At 42.9% G+C, this 18,034-nt stretch overlaps 2 protein-coding genes and 1 long non-coding RNA gene across 3 annotated transcripts in view; 1 reads left to right on the forward strand and 2 right to left on the reverse strand.

The window, feature by feature from the left end:
- Nucleotides 1-387: 387 nt before the first annotated feature.
- LOC109952427 (uncharacterized) lies at nt 388-1,520 on the reverse strand. Its single transcript, XR_002273754.1, has 3 exons — nt 1,404-1,520; nt 677-857; nt 388-578 (listed from the first exon to the last, which is right to left on the reverse strand). It is a non-coding gene; the product is annotated as an uncharacterized LOC109952427 (long non-coding RNA).
- An 882-nt stretch (nt 1,521-2,402) lies between these two features.
- Nucleotides 2,403-13,295, forward strand: fbxo46 (F-box protein 46). Its single transcript, XM_020586329.1, has 3 exons — nt 2,403-2,842; nt 8,941-9,602; nt 9,708-13,295. The coding sequence occupies exons 2-3, from the start codon at nt 9,126-9,128 to the stop codon at nt 11,535-11,537; spliced, it is 2,307 nt and encodes a 768-aa protein (XP_020441985.1). The 5' UTR covers nt 2,403-2,842; nt 8,941-9,125; the 3' UTR covers nt 11,538-13,295.
- Nucleotides 13,296-13,867: 572 nt separating this feature from the next.
- slc5a2 (solute carrier family 5 member 2) overlaps nt 13,868-18,034 on the reverse strand; it is a 7,864-nt gene continuing 3,697 nt past the window's right edge. Inside the window, exons 8-14 of the mRNA XM_020585631.1 lie at nt 17,650-17,785; nt 17,297-17,404; nt 15,469-15,619; nt 15,012-15,180; nt 14,686-14,901; nt 14,375-14,504; nt 13,868-14,293 (exon numbers count right to left, since the gene is read on the reverse strand). Coding sequence (XP_020441287.1) covers nt 14,082-14,293; nt 14,375-14,504; nt 14,686-14,901; nt 15,012-15,180; nt 15,469-15,619; nt 17,297-17,404; nt 17,650-17,785 — 1,122 coding nt within the window. The 3' untranslated portion in view covers nt 13,868-14,081. The remainder of the gene's footprint in view (nt 14,294-14,374; nt 14,505-14,685; nt 14,902-15,011; nt 15,181-15,468; nt 15,620-17,296; nt 17,405-17,649; nt 17,786-18,034) is intronic.

The raw sequence follows: 18,034 nt of genomic DNA on the forward strand, positions 1-18,034 counted from the left end.
GAGTAATTTTTTTTACTGAATACATGACCTGAGTAAGTGAGAGGCATAACACAACTCTTCTGAAGTCTAAACATATTGGCATGTTGACACACAAGAAAGGAAAACTAATAATTGGGAGACTTTAGTTGTTTCAAATAATCGATTAAGTCATGACAGAACTCTACAGTTTTCACACGTATTAATATAAAGACCAAACACTGACGGAAGATTGGTACTTGAAGTGGAAATAATAATTAGGAATACAGTGACATTGTATAATTACTGTCTGAGGCCTGGAGATGACTTCTCTTAAGTTAAACATTTGTTCTGAATTCAGTCATTGAGGTTAACATTTCACAAAAATTTTTAAAGCAATCTTCAGCACCATACACAGAGTGTATGTCACCTCCTGTACATGCTAACAAATGGAACTTGAGAATACCCGTTGACATCTCTGCTGCAGTTCCAGCTTCTGTCTGGCTTTGCTGGACTGAATCAGGGGGGAGGTCAGACCCCACGGACCATTTGGTTGTTTCATCAGAGTCCATATTCTCCCAGCCATCCACATCCGGAAACACGTCCTCTTTTACTGACTGTTGCTACAGACACAAGAGTGTTAGACAAGTCATTTATCCAAATAATTACTACATGTATATATAACATTATTATTATCCATCAGTCTATCAACTATCCCTACCCCACTGCTTCTGTCCACAAAGGTACCGACCAGTCCTTCCACCACATCCTGAGCAACTTTGAGTCCTGCTCCCAGTGTTGAGTTGTAAGCCATTAATCTGAGCTGTTCTACCTGGGTGGTGACCAGGGCAGACCCCACTTTACCAGCCCCACGCAGCACCTGCAGGACTTCTGACAGCATGCTTCATACAGAGAGATGGAGTGAGAGGAAGGTGTTACAAGTTGCACAGCTATGATGCAATGAGTAACAATAAATGACAGGATGAACATGACAGAACTACACAAGTACCAGACACACACCTCATTTTTAGCCCAAATAAATGTAAGATAATAACTCTATGGTGATATTTGTTTTGTGACAGACCAATGTAAAAACGTGTATTATATTACCCCCACTAGATGTTTTAACTTATGATTGAATATGATTGGCTGTCCATAATTTAAAGCCATGCTTCTATTTAATGAACACGTGTTGCCTACAGTAATGGTGCAAAAGTGACGTACAGTACCTAAGCAAAACAAATTTACAAGACTCTTTACTAAAATAAAGATAATTACACAATTTCCAAACTAGCTCATAAGCTAGCTACTGAATCGTTAGTAACTGCTGAATGAATCTTAAAATTACAAGCTAGCTCCTTTCAAACACTTATACCCAGGGTTTATTCTTCCATATAAAAATACTTCATTCAATGAAGCATTATACTGTTGTAAACAGGGTAACTCACTTTTCCTTCAAATGTGTTGTCCGGCGTTACAGCATTCCCTGCCCGCATCCACCACTGTCCGGTTGAACGGTCTGTTTTGCAAAGATAAAACACCCGGAAGTTAAAATTTGACTGGCTTGATTGGGATCCAATCACAGTGAGAGTAGGACGTATATTGAACGCAGATAATAAGAAAGGCGGGATTTATTTCTTTAACCAATAGTAACGCAGACCAAAAGATGATTGACGCATACATTACGACAGCCAGCCCAATTACAGCCAAGATAAGGCGGGCATCAATTTACGGCCAATGAGAATCAAAGGGGTGAAATTCGCTATAGGGTAAACATACATGCACGTACAGCGACGTACACTTACCAAAATACAATATGCTCCGCATATGTTTTCTAAATGGCGATATGCAATTACACATCTTAGCTACAGTTCGTACATTATGTGCAGAATGTTGTATGTTTCTAACACACAAGCATTTACAGGTTTTTGAAGATAAAATGAAACGGTAATGGTCCCTGTTGGCAAACTGGGTCATTGCAGTAAATAGAAATTACAGGTCAAAAATGTAATACTGTAATGTAATGTAATACTGAAGCAATATTAAGATGCATAACATAAAATGACTTAAGCATGAAATAAAAATTAGACCATATGATGAAGTATGAAAGTGTTTATAGTATTTGAGCAAAACTATAGAAATATACATTGCAGAATATTGTTGGTGAAAGAATATAAAGACAAATACAATATGGCTAGTGTATGAAATAGATAGTGGTAATACACACAGAGCGAAATGTGTTTATTATGAGTGTGAAGGTGCCTCATATGTGTATATGGATTTCCCACCTGTTTTTGGCACAGTGACCTTTAGTGCAGCGATTTTAGTGTAGTCCAGTGTAGTGGGTGAGTGAGTGAGTGAGTGAGAGAGTGTGTGTGTGTGTGTGTGGGGGGGGAATAGAGGGTAGAGGGAGGGAGTTGTGCCGACGCCATATATGGGCACACCATCGACTCTCCATCGCTATTGGCTGTGGGCGTTATGCAGCTGCTTGTCAACAAGATGGCCTTCCTCCTCATGTCGTTTTGACACTGATTATTTTGGTATCCCCGAGAACATACCGTAAAAGCTTGTGTCACTTCCAATAGATAGTGAGCGAGCGAGCGACTGCTGAGAGTCCTAACAAGGCGAATAGTCAGCTAGACCGTGTTCAGTCAACTGACAGGCACACAAGCTTCGATACCAGCCACCACAGGACACGGTTGATAATAGAAAGTAGCTGCTGGCTACTGTCGACGTTAGCCAGCCAGCGAGCGAGTGAGTTAGCTTAGCTACGTGGGCACGGATAGTTAACCAAACTGGTTTGGTCAGAGCGAAATAGAGCGAGGAAACACTGTCACTGACAGTTTGCCAGTCAAGAAGATTGCCAGTTGAGATTAACATTGATAAGGTAAGTTGGCTAGAAAAATATAACAAATCGTAAACATTTTGTTAGCTTGTTAGCAGGTCATGTTATTATGCAGGTAAGTTCTGCAACACAGTTAGCAAGCTCGTTAGCTAACGACGGGTACCTGCCGCGATATTTACTCTGTGTAACTACCCATCTATTAAATATGTATGTCTTTTCTAGAAGGGTAGTTTCTAGGGTCTAGTTAAGGTTAATCAAAATACTGTCGAACATACTACGTGCTACATTACCAGTAATTCGCTGAACATTTTACTATGACGCTGTGTAAGATAGGTGATTGCTAGTTCGGTTAACCTGCTAGTGGTCGTTCAGATATTCCACCAGGCGTTCAAAAGTGATTTGTCAATTCTAATCGTAGCAATCAGATGAGTATTGTTGTTATTATTTAGGGTTTTTGAGACACCACACTTGTTGGCTGTCACCGGAGAAGTTGGCGTCATTCATTTTGTCGGGTTATCTAAGTTATAACATGATAAAGTGACCTGTAGGCCTTTCCTTTCGACTGACAAATTAAAATCTCTGCAAGGACCAGATATTGGGTGACACTCACCATAATATTGGTGTTTTGATATTGGGTATGCGAATAAACAGACAACCTAATTGGCGCATTGTATGACAGTTGAATTGCTGTAAGGAGAAATTGATTAGTCTTGGATTAGTATTAAAGCTTGCCTCAAAGTCGATTTCATTTGTGACGGTGTTATAGCCCAAACGTGCAGATGCTCACACAAACGCAGAGACAGCCCTGCAAACAACTGAGCCACCCTTCTTAGGTATCCTGGCAGAGAAACTGATCTTGATATAATGTTTCTGGACAAACTGCTAGAGTGATGCTCTCAGCTGCATTGTTTTGCTAACCGTTTGCAGCAAAGCAGGTCTGCTGCCAGTGCTTCTGTTGCATTGTCTTAAGGTGCACATACAGAGAGGGAAGATTGAGCTATGATTTTTTGGCGTGCTTCAGTATAATCATTTGTCAGCTTTTGGCTGTCTGGTTGAAATGCTGTGGAAAAGAGTAGAGGAGAGTTGGAGCATGGCATGAGGGTGACTGAGTTGGAGTGACACTGTTTTGTGTTAATCAGGCTTGCTTTTTTGTACGGGTAGCCAAAGACTTATGACTTGTTAACATTTGTGTTGTCTGCAGCTGTGTGGTTAGTGTCATTTGGATTTCAGCATTTTGACTGCAGCAGTAATCCACAGGAATTTGACTGACGGAATGATGAGTAAGCCACTTGTGAATCTAGACCTGCCACAATGTTAGAAAAGCATAATCAAAATCTTTCAGACTCAGGGGGAATGATGCACTCTATTATTGACAGAATGTACATGTATTTACTTTGTATAACACAATTTCTGTGTCTGGTCCACTGAGCACCTCTGTTTCACTTCATACAGACAAATTTGTAGTGTGACTTGACCTTCTCATCTTAACAAGTAGTACCATTCCTGCAGACTATGATACATCCAGATACTACATCCAGCTAGTGTCACACAGGGTGAAATACTGTACCTGCTACCTAACACTTAACTGTTAAGTAATGCATAAAATAAAATAAAAATCATCATTCTCTTATTTAGACAGTAATAAGCAGTCTCTGACATTGTAGTATTGCTTTAGTGTGGTGTCAGTGGTTGTTGCTCTGCTCTTACAGCATTTGAAAGATTAAGTTGATTCAGAAAGCTTAAATCCAACCCACAGTTTTCATATATAGGAACTTTCAAATGAAGAGAGAAGTAGCTCAGTACTATCTTGCACTGACTGTTGCAGAGTAATGTGTAGTACTCAAAGCTGAATGAGGGATGACTCTCCAAACAGTGCCTAGATGTGAGATCCTGGATAGAACAGTTTGTCTCTCAGACATCTCATTATGGGCATCTGAATTTTTGAATATCCATTTAGTGACTTGATTTTTGTGACATGTTTGTACTGACTTGTATCTGACTTTGATGGGGCAGTGTGATAGTAGCACCAGTCCACACATTTATCAAGAAACATCAACCCAAAGCACTTTGCTCTTATTGGCATCCACAGCCCGATTTAGCTGGCCTTTTCACACCCAAAACTGAGCTTTTAGAGAACAATTTCATATGGGTAGAGAAAGCCTTTCCAAAAAATGAAAATGGGGTGCTGTGTTGCTGTAATTTAAGAAGCCAACATTCTGTCGCCAGTTGCATTATGGAATTATTTGTCATTGTCTTTATAAGTGTTTATCAGATGACATCTCAAGCATGAAACAGTGATTTGACTAACAGTCTCCATGAAGCAGCCCAGAAATTGCTGTTCACGTTGGTTACTAGTGGAATTTATGCACTAGCCTATTAAATACTAGGTTCAGCCATCTGACAACAGAAACAAAACTATGCAATGACAACAGTTAAATTATGATTAAAGATGTACTAAAGAACAATAGGTGATGATGGAGAGCAGGAGATGACAGAATAGCGTTTTAACCTGCTGAGACCAACAGTGAGTGCCAGATGTTGGCTCTACTGTACAATTTTGTTTACAAACCCAAAGAATGGCAATAAGATTTTTTTTTTCTTAATTTTTTGTGTCACAGAAGGACAATCCAAAAACCATCCTCCTAAACACAGGAAAGTGAGAGGTAGTTCTTCTTCTCTGTAGTTTAAGGCAGCTGATGTTCAGCATTTTATGTGCTTACTTGTTTGTCACTTCAGACTGGAGCTCTGCAGTGGGGAGACTGTCTCTCTTCTGCCCCATGTTATAATGCCATTCAGTCTATTATGAGACATAGATTGCACGATGTAGTGTGAGGGGGAGGTAGAGAACAAATGTGGGTAAAGATAGAGAATCATAAGGAATTATGGAGGGAAAAGGCAATAAAAAGGTTCACTAGCTTTTCTTCCCACAACAGTGTAATCTGTCTGCTCTTAGCTGAGTTGTTGCTGTGTGATTATAGAGGACACATTTGAATTGGTTTACCACACTGTGTGGGTGGTATTTTCTTTTTGCACCTCTCTTTGTACATTAGTCCAAATGTACAAAGCACCACCCATTCAGTGTGTCAGGTCTGAAGTATAACAAAGACTTATTTTAAAGCCTGCGCAGTGTTTCCCCTAGAAGATTTTTCAGGGACAGTGGCAAGTGGATGATTGAGGTTTTGCATGTATGCACTAAAATTTTGGTTATTTCTTGCATAACACAAGACTTAGTTGGCAATTTCCATGTAAACTTTATCCGATATGGGCATCCAGGGCATCTCTCCTTTGTCTTACAGGGGGCCTCAATTAAAGCCCTCTGAGATATTGCTCTTCTGACTGTTTATGTTGACAGCATGTGACAGAACATTCCTACGAATCAAGATTATATCAGTTATGAGACAGTGTAGTTGTGCTATTTTCATAATTATTTCTTATTAAAAAAACTCAATTATAGCAAAAATGTAAGCTTAACACATTAACCTTTAAAACTTAGTTTTAAATGTATGACGTCAACAAACTGGAACTTACCATTGGTAGTCTGATCCAACTTCAGGTTATATTTGCAGTTGTTTAACCGCTCTAGTTCTATGTTTGCTTCTATTCGCTGGTTTGCCTGCAACTTGTTTGACTCATAGCCTGTATATGTGTGTCATAGATGCTTATGCTAAAGCTATAGCCCTCGCTACTTAGTGATCAGTTATGTTAAACTATTATAACAACACTGATTACTGATATCGGTGTAATGTATTGAAAGTGCACACAAGAGACAAATACAGTGACATTGGGGTTCCACGAGAAAACATTAAATATCACAAACTTACTGTAACTTGGAGAAACCTGGGTGAAGAATCAGTAAAGATAAGGCTTAATTTCCATAAACCTCAGTGTATGTATGAAGTCCATTAAAAGCGATATACTCGGGTCACTCTCATTCCTCTTTTTCATGTATTCCTGTGCTTATTTGTTTTTCTTACCAGAGCTGTCAGAAGTGAATCAGATTGAAGAAGGGAGGGGACACGGAAAGAGGCACCTGACAGAGACTGCCACATGCAAATAATTATTTACAAATGAATGTACACTGGATGGCATTATATAAAAAAAAAATACACACACACACACACACACACTGAATGTGTGTTGAGAATGACCAAGCTAAGATCCTGTGGGACTTCCAGATAAAAACTGGTAATGGCCAACCAACCAGACATAGTAGTGGTGGACAAACAGAAGAAGAAGGCCGTAGTGATAGATGTAGCAATCCCAAGCGATAGCAACATCAGGAAGAAGGAACACGAGACGCTCGAGAAACCAAGGGCTGAAAGGAGCTAGAAAAGATGTGGAAGGTGAAGGCACAAGTGGTCCCCGTGGTAATAGGAACACTGGGGACTATGACCCCCCAAACAGGGAGAGTGTCTCCAACAGATCCCAGGAACAATGTCTGAGATCTCTGTCCAGAAAAGTGCAGTCCTAGGAACAGCTAAGATACTGCGTAGGACCCTCAAGCTCCCACGCCTCTGGTAGAGGATCCGAGCTTGAAGGAAGGAATAAGACCATCGCTCCAAAGTGGGGCGAGTGGGGAATCATGCTTGTACTGTTATAGGGGAAACACTGCTGTGGATTGCAGAGTTCAGTGGCTAAAATCAAAAGACTGTTCATCAGAAAAACAAATATCAACCATTTAAAACAAGTCTTATCTATGACAATTTCTGACTCTCCCCCTGTTTATATAAAGCAAAATGAGTTGGTGCTAGCAATAATGCGAACTATTCTGCATTAAGTGTATATACACACATACACAGGTGGCTATGTTTTGTGCATTTAAACATTTTATCCTGGTTTCAGAAACCTGGGTAAGGCCTTATTCCACTTTTGAGAAATCTGGATATGCTACCTTGAGTATACAGATAATAACCAGGATATTGTGGTATATGAACACCCAGGTTTTGAACATTTTCTGTTAGTACAGAACAAAGTGGCTGAGATAGTTAGAAATCAAATTGCAGCTTCACACAGATCCTGATAAATCTGGATACTGTTAGAATCAGGTACAGTATGTAGGAATGTGAATAATCTAGTGTTCCATGAATGTTCATGAATATTACAACCAGGATAAGACTCAAAACACAATACTGATGCACATTCACTGTCATAAATCAGAGGACAAGTTAACCCTAGATACATGAGTTTTGTTTTGTTTTTTTGCTTTTGTCTGGAGTAACAGAGCTACAGTGTAATAATGATGTTCAGCAGTCTTGGCCTGTTGCAACCTATAATGCCACAGTTTGAAGTTACAAGTTGACAAGAAAACAAAGTGATGTACACTTTAATCCTTTATAACACTTTTAACATGTATAAAGAGAACAGCTCAGGGTGAGCAAATGAAGTACAACTCTGGGTTCAAGATGAGTAGTGCATGTTGCTCCATTGCCTCTTGTTCCTCTCCTTAAGCATGCTGACACGTTCCTGGCAGCCCCTACAGCTGGCATAGCTAGAGAAGCAAGGCATGCTGGGTGGACTAAAGGCTTCCCCCCTTAGCCTGTACTCTAGGCTCTTTGACTGAGAGAAAGGAGTGAGGACAGCTACAGCTTTCACTATTACCCCATTCCCTCTTGCTCTTTGCTAAAAATAGGTCCAGCATATGCCTGCATGCTTCTCCGTGTTGCCTCCTAATAAAAAAATCCTCTTTGAAGCAATGAGATGCAGAGAGAAAAGAGGGTCCATTTGGAGCCTTTGTGTTCCATCTTTCATCCCTTTCATCTGCCGGCTGCAGACACTGAACCTGAAATGGAATCCCTTTAATATGATTTACAGGCTCTGAAGCAGGGGAGATGAGCTTAGTGCACAGTAGCTAATGAAATTGCTAACTGAGTTTAGCCAAAGTAGGAGGCAGGCCACTTGTGATAAGTTCAGATAGTATCATGGTAGTTCTGCTCTCTCCATTTGAGTGGCTGGGCTGCTGGTGCACAGTGCTAACATCCTGTCTGAATTGTACCTCAGGGTATGCCTCTGTTGGTCATTGCTTATCTAAATTGATACCAGCACTGACCAACATTGTTGCTCTAATAATATGAACTCTTTTTTTTCATTCAGCTGTTGCCTCACTGTTGTTTTTCCTCTTTTCTTTCATTTCTCCCTGCCAGTACTCCATCCTGTCCCACCAGCTCTACCTGTCTTGTTGACAGAGGTTGTATGCCCATTGCTGCTGGTGAGCTTGGTGGCAGGCAGTGCCCATCAGGTTGGCACTGGGACAGGGAGCTGACAATGAGAGCTCTGCGTGTGTGCTGGCCAGCATAGGTGCAGATATGCCCCGGTGGTCTGCATCCTGATGGACCGAGACACCTTCTCCCACATCCGTCTTTGGTGCCCACGCCCGTTTGGCACCTACTCCCAGAACAAAGCTAGGAGCCTAGGCTCAGGGGGCAACAGTGGAGGGGTCGGCGGGGCAGGATCCCCCTCCCTCTGCAAGACTGAGTCCTCTCCAGGTACCACAAGGACAGTGGATGGAAATGAAGATGGAGGGATGATAGTGGGGGTGCAGGAAGAGAGTGGAGAAGAGGATGTGGGCTCAGAGAACACTCCGCCTGAACCTGAACATGACTCCAACTCACTAACACAGAGCCAGGCCCCTCCACCCTCTATGGCCCCTCCCTCACCAGCCTCTTCTGGTTCCCAGATGGAAGATGGCCGCGTGCTGTTAGACACTTGGTATGTCATTAAACCAGGCAACACCAAGGAGAAAATTGCCTTCTTTGTTGCACACCAGTTCAGTGGAGCAGGCCAGCCCAGACCCAGTGCCATGAAGGTAAGGAGCTGAAGCAAAAAATGCAGTAGCAATTTGCTTATTGTAAGAGATTTTAATTTAACGTGGTTAGATTTCAAATGAATATTATTTTGTTCTTCTCCACAGGTTAAAGGTAACTGGGCAACTGACTGCAGCAAAGCCAAAAGACGAAGACGATGCTCCTTCTATGATCCTCCAACACGCTCCAATGCCTCAGAGCCACACCTCAGCCATGACTCCTCCCTTGCACCTCCTATCTCTAATGAGTCACCACAAAGAGGGGTGAATGAAATGGACCTCCTGTCGGTGGCAGAGATGGTTGCCTTGGTTGAACAGAGGACCGCCATGGCCCTCCAGGGGATCGTGGCTGTTCATGGGAGCCAGCACCACCACCAGCCCCCTACTACCACTCCCAGTCAGGTTCTTTCCCCCCACCAACACACTCTACTCCGGAACTCAGTGTCAGATCCTGCACGTATGGTGTTTCTGTCTGATAGTTCAAATGCCCAGCCCTCCAAAGATGCCCAGGAGTCATCATCTCCCATCCAGACAGACCAGGAACTGGAGGAGCAGCAGGAGTCATGCAGGGTTGCCCAGGCCATCGCACACTTTGAGTCCCAGAACCTGGAGAATCAGCTCCATCTAGGTACTGGTTCAGGAATAGAATCCTCTAATCAAAGCCGAGAAAGAGAGTATAGAAAAAGAGGGGAGTCTGGCATTGTTACCCCTCCTCCACCTCCCAGTCACAGTCATGGTGAGGTTAGGATAGCTTTTCGAGTGTCAAATCTGGACCCTCGGTCTCAGTTGGAGCCGGCTGGCAGGTCGCGCTGTATGTTTATGAGCTGCGGTGGTGGGGGAAACCAGGCAGCAGCCAGGGCCAAAGAGAAAATCACCTGTGACCTCTACCAGCTCGTCAGCCCCTCATCAAGAGACCCCAGTAGCCTGCTGCTTGCTGCCACAACTGCTGCCCCCAAACCAGATGGAGACCACCATCACCCAGACAGGCAAGCTGGTGGTAGCTCAGACGCAACACAGGAACTTTCTTCTGCGGAGAAGAAATGTGTGGGTGTAGGGAGGGAGCGAGTGACTGGCTTCCATGTGGAAGTGGTGGTGACGGGTGCTGTGGACCAATGTGTGTTTTATGGCAAGGATAGTACAGAGAATGTGCAGGAGGAGACGGTGTGTTTCGCTATGCCAACTGGGGTAGGGAATAGTGGGGGTGTAGGCACCTCCACTGACCCTTCATCAGATGATCCCCCTCCTGGACAGCTCTTTTTCCTTCAGCCCCCTCGAGGCTCAGAGGAAGATGTAAAAGGAACAGGCCCTGGCAGTGGGTCAGGAATCTGCTCTTTGGACTGTGCCAACAACAATGGTCCTGGACCAGGGGTGGCAGTGGGCTCAGGGGAGCGGGCAACTCGACCAGACTCTCCTGGGGTTGGAGAGGACTGTTCAGACCCTTCCCTGTGTCGTCTCTACCGCCATGTGTCCCATGACTTTCTGGAGATTCGCTTTCAGATTCAGCGCCTCCTTGAACCCCGCCAGTACATGTTGCTGTTGCCTGATCACATTATGGTCAACATCTTCAGCTATCTGCCGACGCGCTCACTGGCAGCCCTTAAGTGCACCTGCCACTACTTCAAGGTGTTGATTGAGACATATGGGGTGCGGGCAGTGGATTCACGCTGGAATCAAGACCCTCTCTACAGAGATGACCCCTGCAAGCAGTGCAAGCGGCAATATGAGCGTGGGGATGTTTCCTTGTGCCGTTGGCACCCCAAACCTTACCACCACGACCTGCCTTATGGACGTTCCTACTGGATGTGCTGCCGGCGTACAGACAAGGACACACCAGGTTGCCGTGTTGGGCTTCATGATAACAACTGGGTCCAACAGCCTGCTGATGGCTCTCAGCCCATCCGCACCAAGAGGGAGGACAGGAAGGAGGAGGCCAGGTAGAGAGGAAAGAGTACATCTTACTCATACAACTGTCACCTCCTCCTGTGCACCTTCATTCTCCCTCTCATCTCTGTTCAGACAACAAACAGGGGAAATGAGAGAAGTACAAGAAGAAATCAGCACTCCAGGACTAGTTTTGTTTTTCTTTTGCTCAGCACTCCTTTTTTTGTTCTTGCCCTCAGTGAAAGGAAATTGAGAGGTGTGACACTCTCTTTGCCTTTTTATCATGTCCCCCCTCCCCCACTGGGCTCCAGAGTGGCACCTTTAAGTTTGCATACCAGGGTTGGGGTCCCCTGCTGCTGCTGTCAGTCAGCTCTCTTTTGCCTCTTAATCATTTGGGTTTCTGTCTAACTCCATTCATGGTTGTTGGGTAATTCATGTGAAAACCGCAATGTGTATTTGATTGAGATTAGCATTCATAAAGTGACTCATAGAAATGTAATGCCCTAGAGCCTGCTTACTGTTCCCAGTACTTGTTATGTGTTGTATCACCAACTTCCAGTTAGCTGTACAATGGTGCTTCAAGGAATGAGCTGTACTGGGTCCAACAGATGTAAAGTGGTGGAATGTGATTGTATAAAGCAAACTTGATTTTCCTTAGTACAAGAATGCTATGTGTAGCTGTCCTGCACCATGAATTTCTATTTCTCTGAATGTGCTGTAATGGTGTATTATGTTGACCAGTCTCCTGATAATGCTGCTGAAATTATTGCCTGTGTCACTGATATAAGTCTGAAATAGCCATAGCATTGGTTAATGACAGGCACAGACTCCATACTGGCCAGTCTCACTGGCCACTGAGACCTGTTCTTGTCATTGTTTCAGAGTGGACCCTAACCTTGCTGACGAGCCATAAAGAGGAGCCACAGATATATTCTGGGTTACAGAGAATTGTGGGAGATGGACTTCATTGATTAATAGCAGTGGGATTGGATGGGATTAAGAAGAGAAACTTGATGTCACTTTGGAAAGGCCTGATGTCACTTTGTATGGTTTGTTTGTTTGATTTGCTTGTGGTTTTTTTTTATTATTTTGTTTTGGCTCTTTTAGTAGAGTGTGTGTCAGAATGTTTGCTGTTGTATTTGCTTTTATTCTTGAGGACTGTGTTCTCCTTGTATCAGTCTGTTAACCTGCAAAGAGGTATTTTTTTAAATACTTCTTTGTTTTAACCCCCAGTTCTCTTCCTTTCCTCCTCCCTTCCATCCTCCAATTTGGTAGAGGGCAGTGTTTGCCAAAGCTGTCATTCATGCTTCAAAGCGGGTGAAACAAACTATCACAGACCACAGAAACTCTACACCAGCTTCCAGCCTTAAAAGCCCCCTACCTCTCACCCACCCTGCAGGAGACTGAGGCATCAGATACCTCACAGATGATGAAGAGTATTGGGAGTTGCACTGGACCCTGAAGGTGGTTAGATTTAAGATGCTCGATAGACTCATCCAGCTCTACTGGATCCACCCATAACTCTTTATGTGGGAGTGTATGATGAACAGTGCCTGGTGATGGCTCTGACTCTTCAATCTTGGAAACAATCCTCTTTCCCACTCCTTCCCCTTCTCCCTTGCTTTTATACTCCCCCACACCCCCCCACAAGCTGACAGACTGGACATTAAATTGATTGATGAATGATGCTGAAACTGCATGGAGGTGGAAAAATGATTGGGTAGTCATGGGAGAACGCTGTAGGTTCCAGACATGTACAATGCTATTGGGAAATACCTGCTTAAATAAAACAGAAGTGATGATTTAAACTGGAAATCACAACCTAGTTTGTATGTTCTGTTACTAATGATGGCTTTAAGCTGTTCATCCATAGTGATTCAGTCTCTTGTTCAGTGGCATTACCAAAACTTATCAAAGCAGCATTTAGTCTGACCAACACTAAGTATATGGGATAAGAAAAAAGTATGCCATTGTGAAATACAAATATTAAAAAAAAAAAGCAATCTTATATTTTAGGCTATATATATTGAGAACTAAAATGCATACATCACTTCAGTATGAACACCAGTAGAAATTAGCATTTTTACATTGTTCTAGTAAAATTAAAGTGGGTAGGTGAGTATGGTTCCATTGGTTTGAGCCAGACTTTGTTGCAAATCTTATAGCTACTTGAGGCTTTACTGAGTTTGTACTTGACCTGATTTCAAAATACGTTTTCTGTCTCACCTCTTAGTCAAAGATTGACTTATGATTGAATCAACATGTAACGGTATACAATAATGGTAATTTAACCTGATAAAACATTTTGTCAGTATTAAGTGAAGAGATGCAGTGATGCATCACAGCCTCTTGTGCTACATAAAATGTAAGACTGGTGGTAGATTGGTATGACCCTACTGTGAATGCTTTTGAAAAAGAAAGGTATGTTCAGTGTAGTGACAAGTTGCCACCAACAGACGGCAACACTGCTGTATTTATTTTTAAGCAGCTTAAAGATTGACTTGCAGTACTGTACCACCCCAACAGAGTGATTTAACCCAGTTACATCAAGATACAAATTCACATTTTAATACCCATTTCCCCTAGGAAAGCATCTCTCTCTTAAGCATAGTAACCCCACATAAAAACTGCTACAGCCATCATAATGAGAGCATTCACATCCACAGTGTACTTCCACACTAGGTCCTCTCTAATGTCAGGCATCTGCTCTGGTGCCTCTGTTGCTTCTTGCTCAAGGTCCTGGGAGCCACTGGTTACTCCACAGAAACGGCCAACCAGGTGACGGATACCAGACTTTTCTTCCTCCTCAGCCACTGAAGGGGAGCAAGAGACTACTTTATTTAGGTGTATGTTCATTCCATTTTTCTGTATTTGTGACTGATTTCCTTTCTTACCTGCAACACTATTCTCTTTCATCCTCTCCTTAGCCTCTCTGCGGGCTCTCCTCCCTTTATCTACTTGTTCCCAGTCCAAATCTTCTCTCTCCTCTTTTGAGTGACGCAGGCTGAACACCAGACGATGGAGCTGGAGGGAAAAGAGCTCATTTTCATAAGACACGGAAACTAATAGACTTTATTTGTAAATATTTTATTAAATGGCAGTAATGCAGATAAGTGATTCTTAAATGTTTTTGTGTCATGGAACCTTAATGAAGTTTTTAGACATTTAGTATTGAAACTTGTTACATAAGTAAAATGTCACTTACATGTTGATCCTCTATAGGCTCAGAACAGTAGCTGACAAGCAGCACCAGCGCTGATGTACAGAAGAAGAGTATGATGGCAAAATGGAGGTAATGGATCCCACACACCAAGAAGGGGCAGTCAGAAGGGAAAATACAGCTGCCAGTGCCGAACCAGAACTCAGGCAACATCCGACACAGGCCTATCACCAGACCGCCTATCAGGCCCCAGAATGCACCCTGGAAGTCAAGGCAGACAGAAATTTTTGCCCAGTGTTTCATTTCTTTAATGGCCAAATAATATGATGTAATGTGATTATGTGTTACCATGTATGCAGATACCATCTCACCATTTCATTGATCCTTTTCACAAACACAGCCAGCAGGAAGACGGAGGCGATAGGGGGAGCCAGGTAGCTCGAGATTGACTGGATGTAATCGAACAGCTGACCACTCTGTGCCGCCTGGACAACTGGGATCCAACAGATACTGATTGCTACGATGCACAGCACCCAGACTCTTAAGAGAGATAGAAAAATAAGTATGAGCAGTGATTAAATGTATTAGATATTTAATAGCACAAAATATCAGCTCTTGTCAATTTACAGACCAAAAGTTTGAATGCAAAGAAATTGCCCTTCGAAAGGCCACATCAGTCAAGTCATAAATCCTCCCTGTGTATGACACATGCAATACCATGCCTTCATGAAAAGACAGGATATACTGTGCTAGAAAGCATTAAGAAGCCAACACTTTAAGTTTTAACATCCATCCAATGTAGCACTTACTATAACAATGTTAATTTACCTGCCTATAATAATGAGCTCTTGCTCTGTGGCCTGTGGTCTGATGCGGGTCCAGATGTCCATGGTGAACAGAGTGCTGCTGCTGTTAAAGATGGAGGCCAAAGAGGACATGAGAGCAGCTAACATCACAGCCAGCATCAGGCCTCGTAAACCTGCCGAGACACGCAGCAGGAGGGGAAGTGGATGGAACAAGTAGTGAAGTGTGATACCACTTTTTTCCTTTCTGAGCCGATTCCAAGTAAAATCTAGGCTGGTATCGCCAATACCAAAATGAAAAAAATGAGTGATATAGTTACTTTAGATGACATAGCTCTTGCGTCCAGTACTACTGTGAGGAACCTTGGCGTCATCTTTGATCAGAATATGTCCTTTAAATCACACATAAACCAAGTCTCTAGATCTGCCTTCTTTCACCTGCGCAATATTGCAAAAATCAGGAGCATCCTGTCTCAAAGTGATGCTGAAAAACTGGTCCATGCATTTGTTACTTCCAGGCTGGACTACTGTAACTCTTTACTATCAGGATGTCCCAATAATTCCCTAAAAAGCCTCCAGTTAATCCAAAAGGCTGCAGCCAGAGTACTGGCAGGAACTAGCAAGAGAGATCATATCTCTCCCATATTAGCTTCTCTCCACTGGCTCCCTGTAAAATTCAGAATAGAATTTAAAATCCTTCTCCTAACATACAAAGCCCTTAATAACAAGGCTCCATTGTATCATAAAGACCTCGTAGAGCCTTATCATCCTAACAGAGCACTTCGCTCTCAGAGTGCAGGTCTACTTGTGGTTCCTAGAGTCCACAGAAGCAGAATGGGAGGCAGAGCCTTTAGCTATCAAGCTCCTCTCCTATGGAACCAACTCCCAGTCTCAGTTCGGGAGGCGGACACCCTCTCTACCTTTAAGATTAGACTTAAGACGTTCCTTTTTGATAAAGCTTATAGTTAGGGCTGAGCCTTCCCTTAGTTATGCTGCTATAGGCCTAGGCTGCTGGGGGCCCCATGATGCTCTGAGTTTCTTTCCCCTCCCCTCCTGCTCTGCTCTCCTCTCCTCTCCTCTCTCTCCCTATGCTTCTATATGCCACCATTACACACTGTTGCCAAGTGCTTGCTCAAGGGGGATTTGTTGGGTTTTCCCTATGTAATAATATTGATAACAGTAAGGTCTAGACCTTACTTTGTAAAGTGTCCTGAGATGACCTTTGTTGTGATTTGGCGCTATACAAATAAAATTTGATTTGATTTGATTTGATTTGAGTGAAAAGAGATGGGTCCAGGGAACAGAGAATGATGGAGAGAAGGAGATATAAGGCATAAATTATCACTTTTATTAACAAGAAATGGTGCCACCCTGGTCACAAATGTAGCTTGTACTGTTTCTGTGGCAAATGTTGGCAGTGGGACTACATCTGTATTACATACATACAGGGACCCTTTACCTCTACATACTGTTTACATCCCTCCTACTGGCACCTGCATATGAAATCCAGACTATTTGTTTTTCTTATTCTGATTCTGAGTGGCTCAGGCATTTTCAGAGCCATAGTTTGCTTATGACTGTGACAGGCGGAAGCAGAAGTAGTTCCTGTCAACTGGGTATTATTTAGACTGTCCTGGGCATAGTGTAGTTATGTTCTACTGCACCCCCTGCTGAAGATAAAATATACATTTTCCTCAGATTAGCCTACTTACTGTATTTTAGATATTTAGATAGGAGATGGAGAAAAGAGCAGGAGAAGGTGGAGAGAGTAGGGTTAGGGAGTGATAAAAATGTATGGTAAAGTTCTCCTTCCTCTTCTTCTTTAAAAGGTAGCCATTGTTATTTAACCTTACCTTTTGGCATGAGTGACACCACCAGTTTAGGATAAGCAATGTTGGAGCAGCCCACCTCAGTCCCACACACCTGCTTACACACCTCAGGGACTACACAGCCAACCTCATCTGCAGGTGCATAGAAACGCACACATACTGTGAAGATACAGGTACCTTTCCTATATATAGGTCAGACATTGCTTAAAAAGAGTTCAGCCTTTTTCAACCTGGGTTTTATACATTACATTTATGGTGAGTCAGCACACTTTTACCAGAATGGTATCTACTGCAGCAAAGTTATATTGTATCCTACAGTATTTCTTTTGTTTATGTCAACCTTCTTTAAACTGGATATATAAGGAAAAGAGTAAGACCTGGGTAGAGGACCCTGCTGATCATGCCTGGGAACACCATGAGGAACATTGGTAGCAGTTTGAGGTAGCCACACATGATGCAGCCGGCCTTCACGTCGCTGAGACTACGAGCTGCAAGGCACCTCTGGACTATCACCTAAACACACAGTCCATTTAAACAAGCCCACAGACATGATGGAAAGAGTCAATTTTTCACTGAACAGGCCAGGAGCGTCTGTCATGATCCGGTTCCACTGCTTCCCGTCTGGCTTTTATTTTGACACTATTTCCTGTTTTGTTTCACCTTAGTTCTGGTCTTTTCTTTACGTTCTTCATCACTCACATTAGTTTCACCTGTTTCATTATTATGTGCACCTGTTCACATCTCTATTTAGGCAGCGTCCTC

Source organism: Monopterus albus, unplaced genomic scaffold (genome assembly GCF_001952655.1).
Source record: "Monopterus albus unplaced genomic scaffold, M_albus_1.0 scaffold8.1, whole genome shotgun sequence".
In the NCBI taxonomy this organism is placed as follows: Eukaryota; Metazoa; Chordata; class Actinopteri; order Synbranchiformes; family Synbranchidae; genus Monopterus; species Monopterus albus.

Excerpts from the sequence above, each read along its gene's own strand:
- fbxo46 (XM_020586329.1), top strand. The coding sequence starts at position 9,126 with ATGGACCGAGACACCTTCTCCCACATCCGTCTTTGGTGCCCACGCCCG. Across the intron at positions 9,603-9,707 it reads CCAGACCCAGTGCCATGAAG|GTTAAAGGTAACTGGGCAAC; the intron begins GTAAGGAGCTGA and ends TCTTCTCCACAG.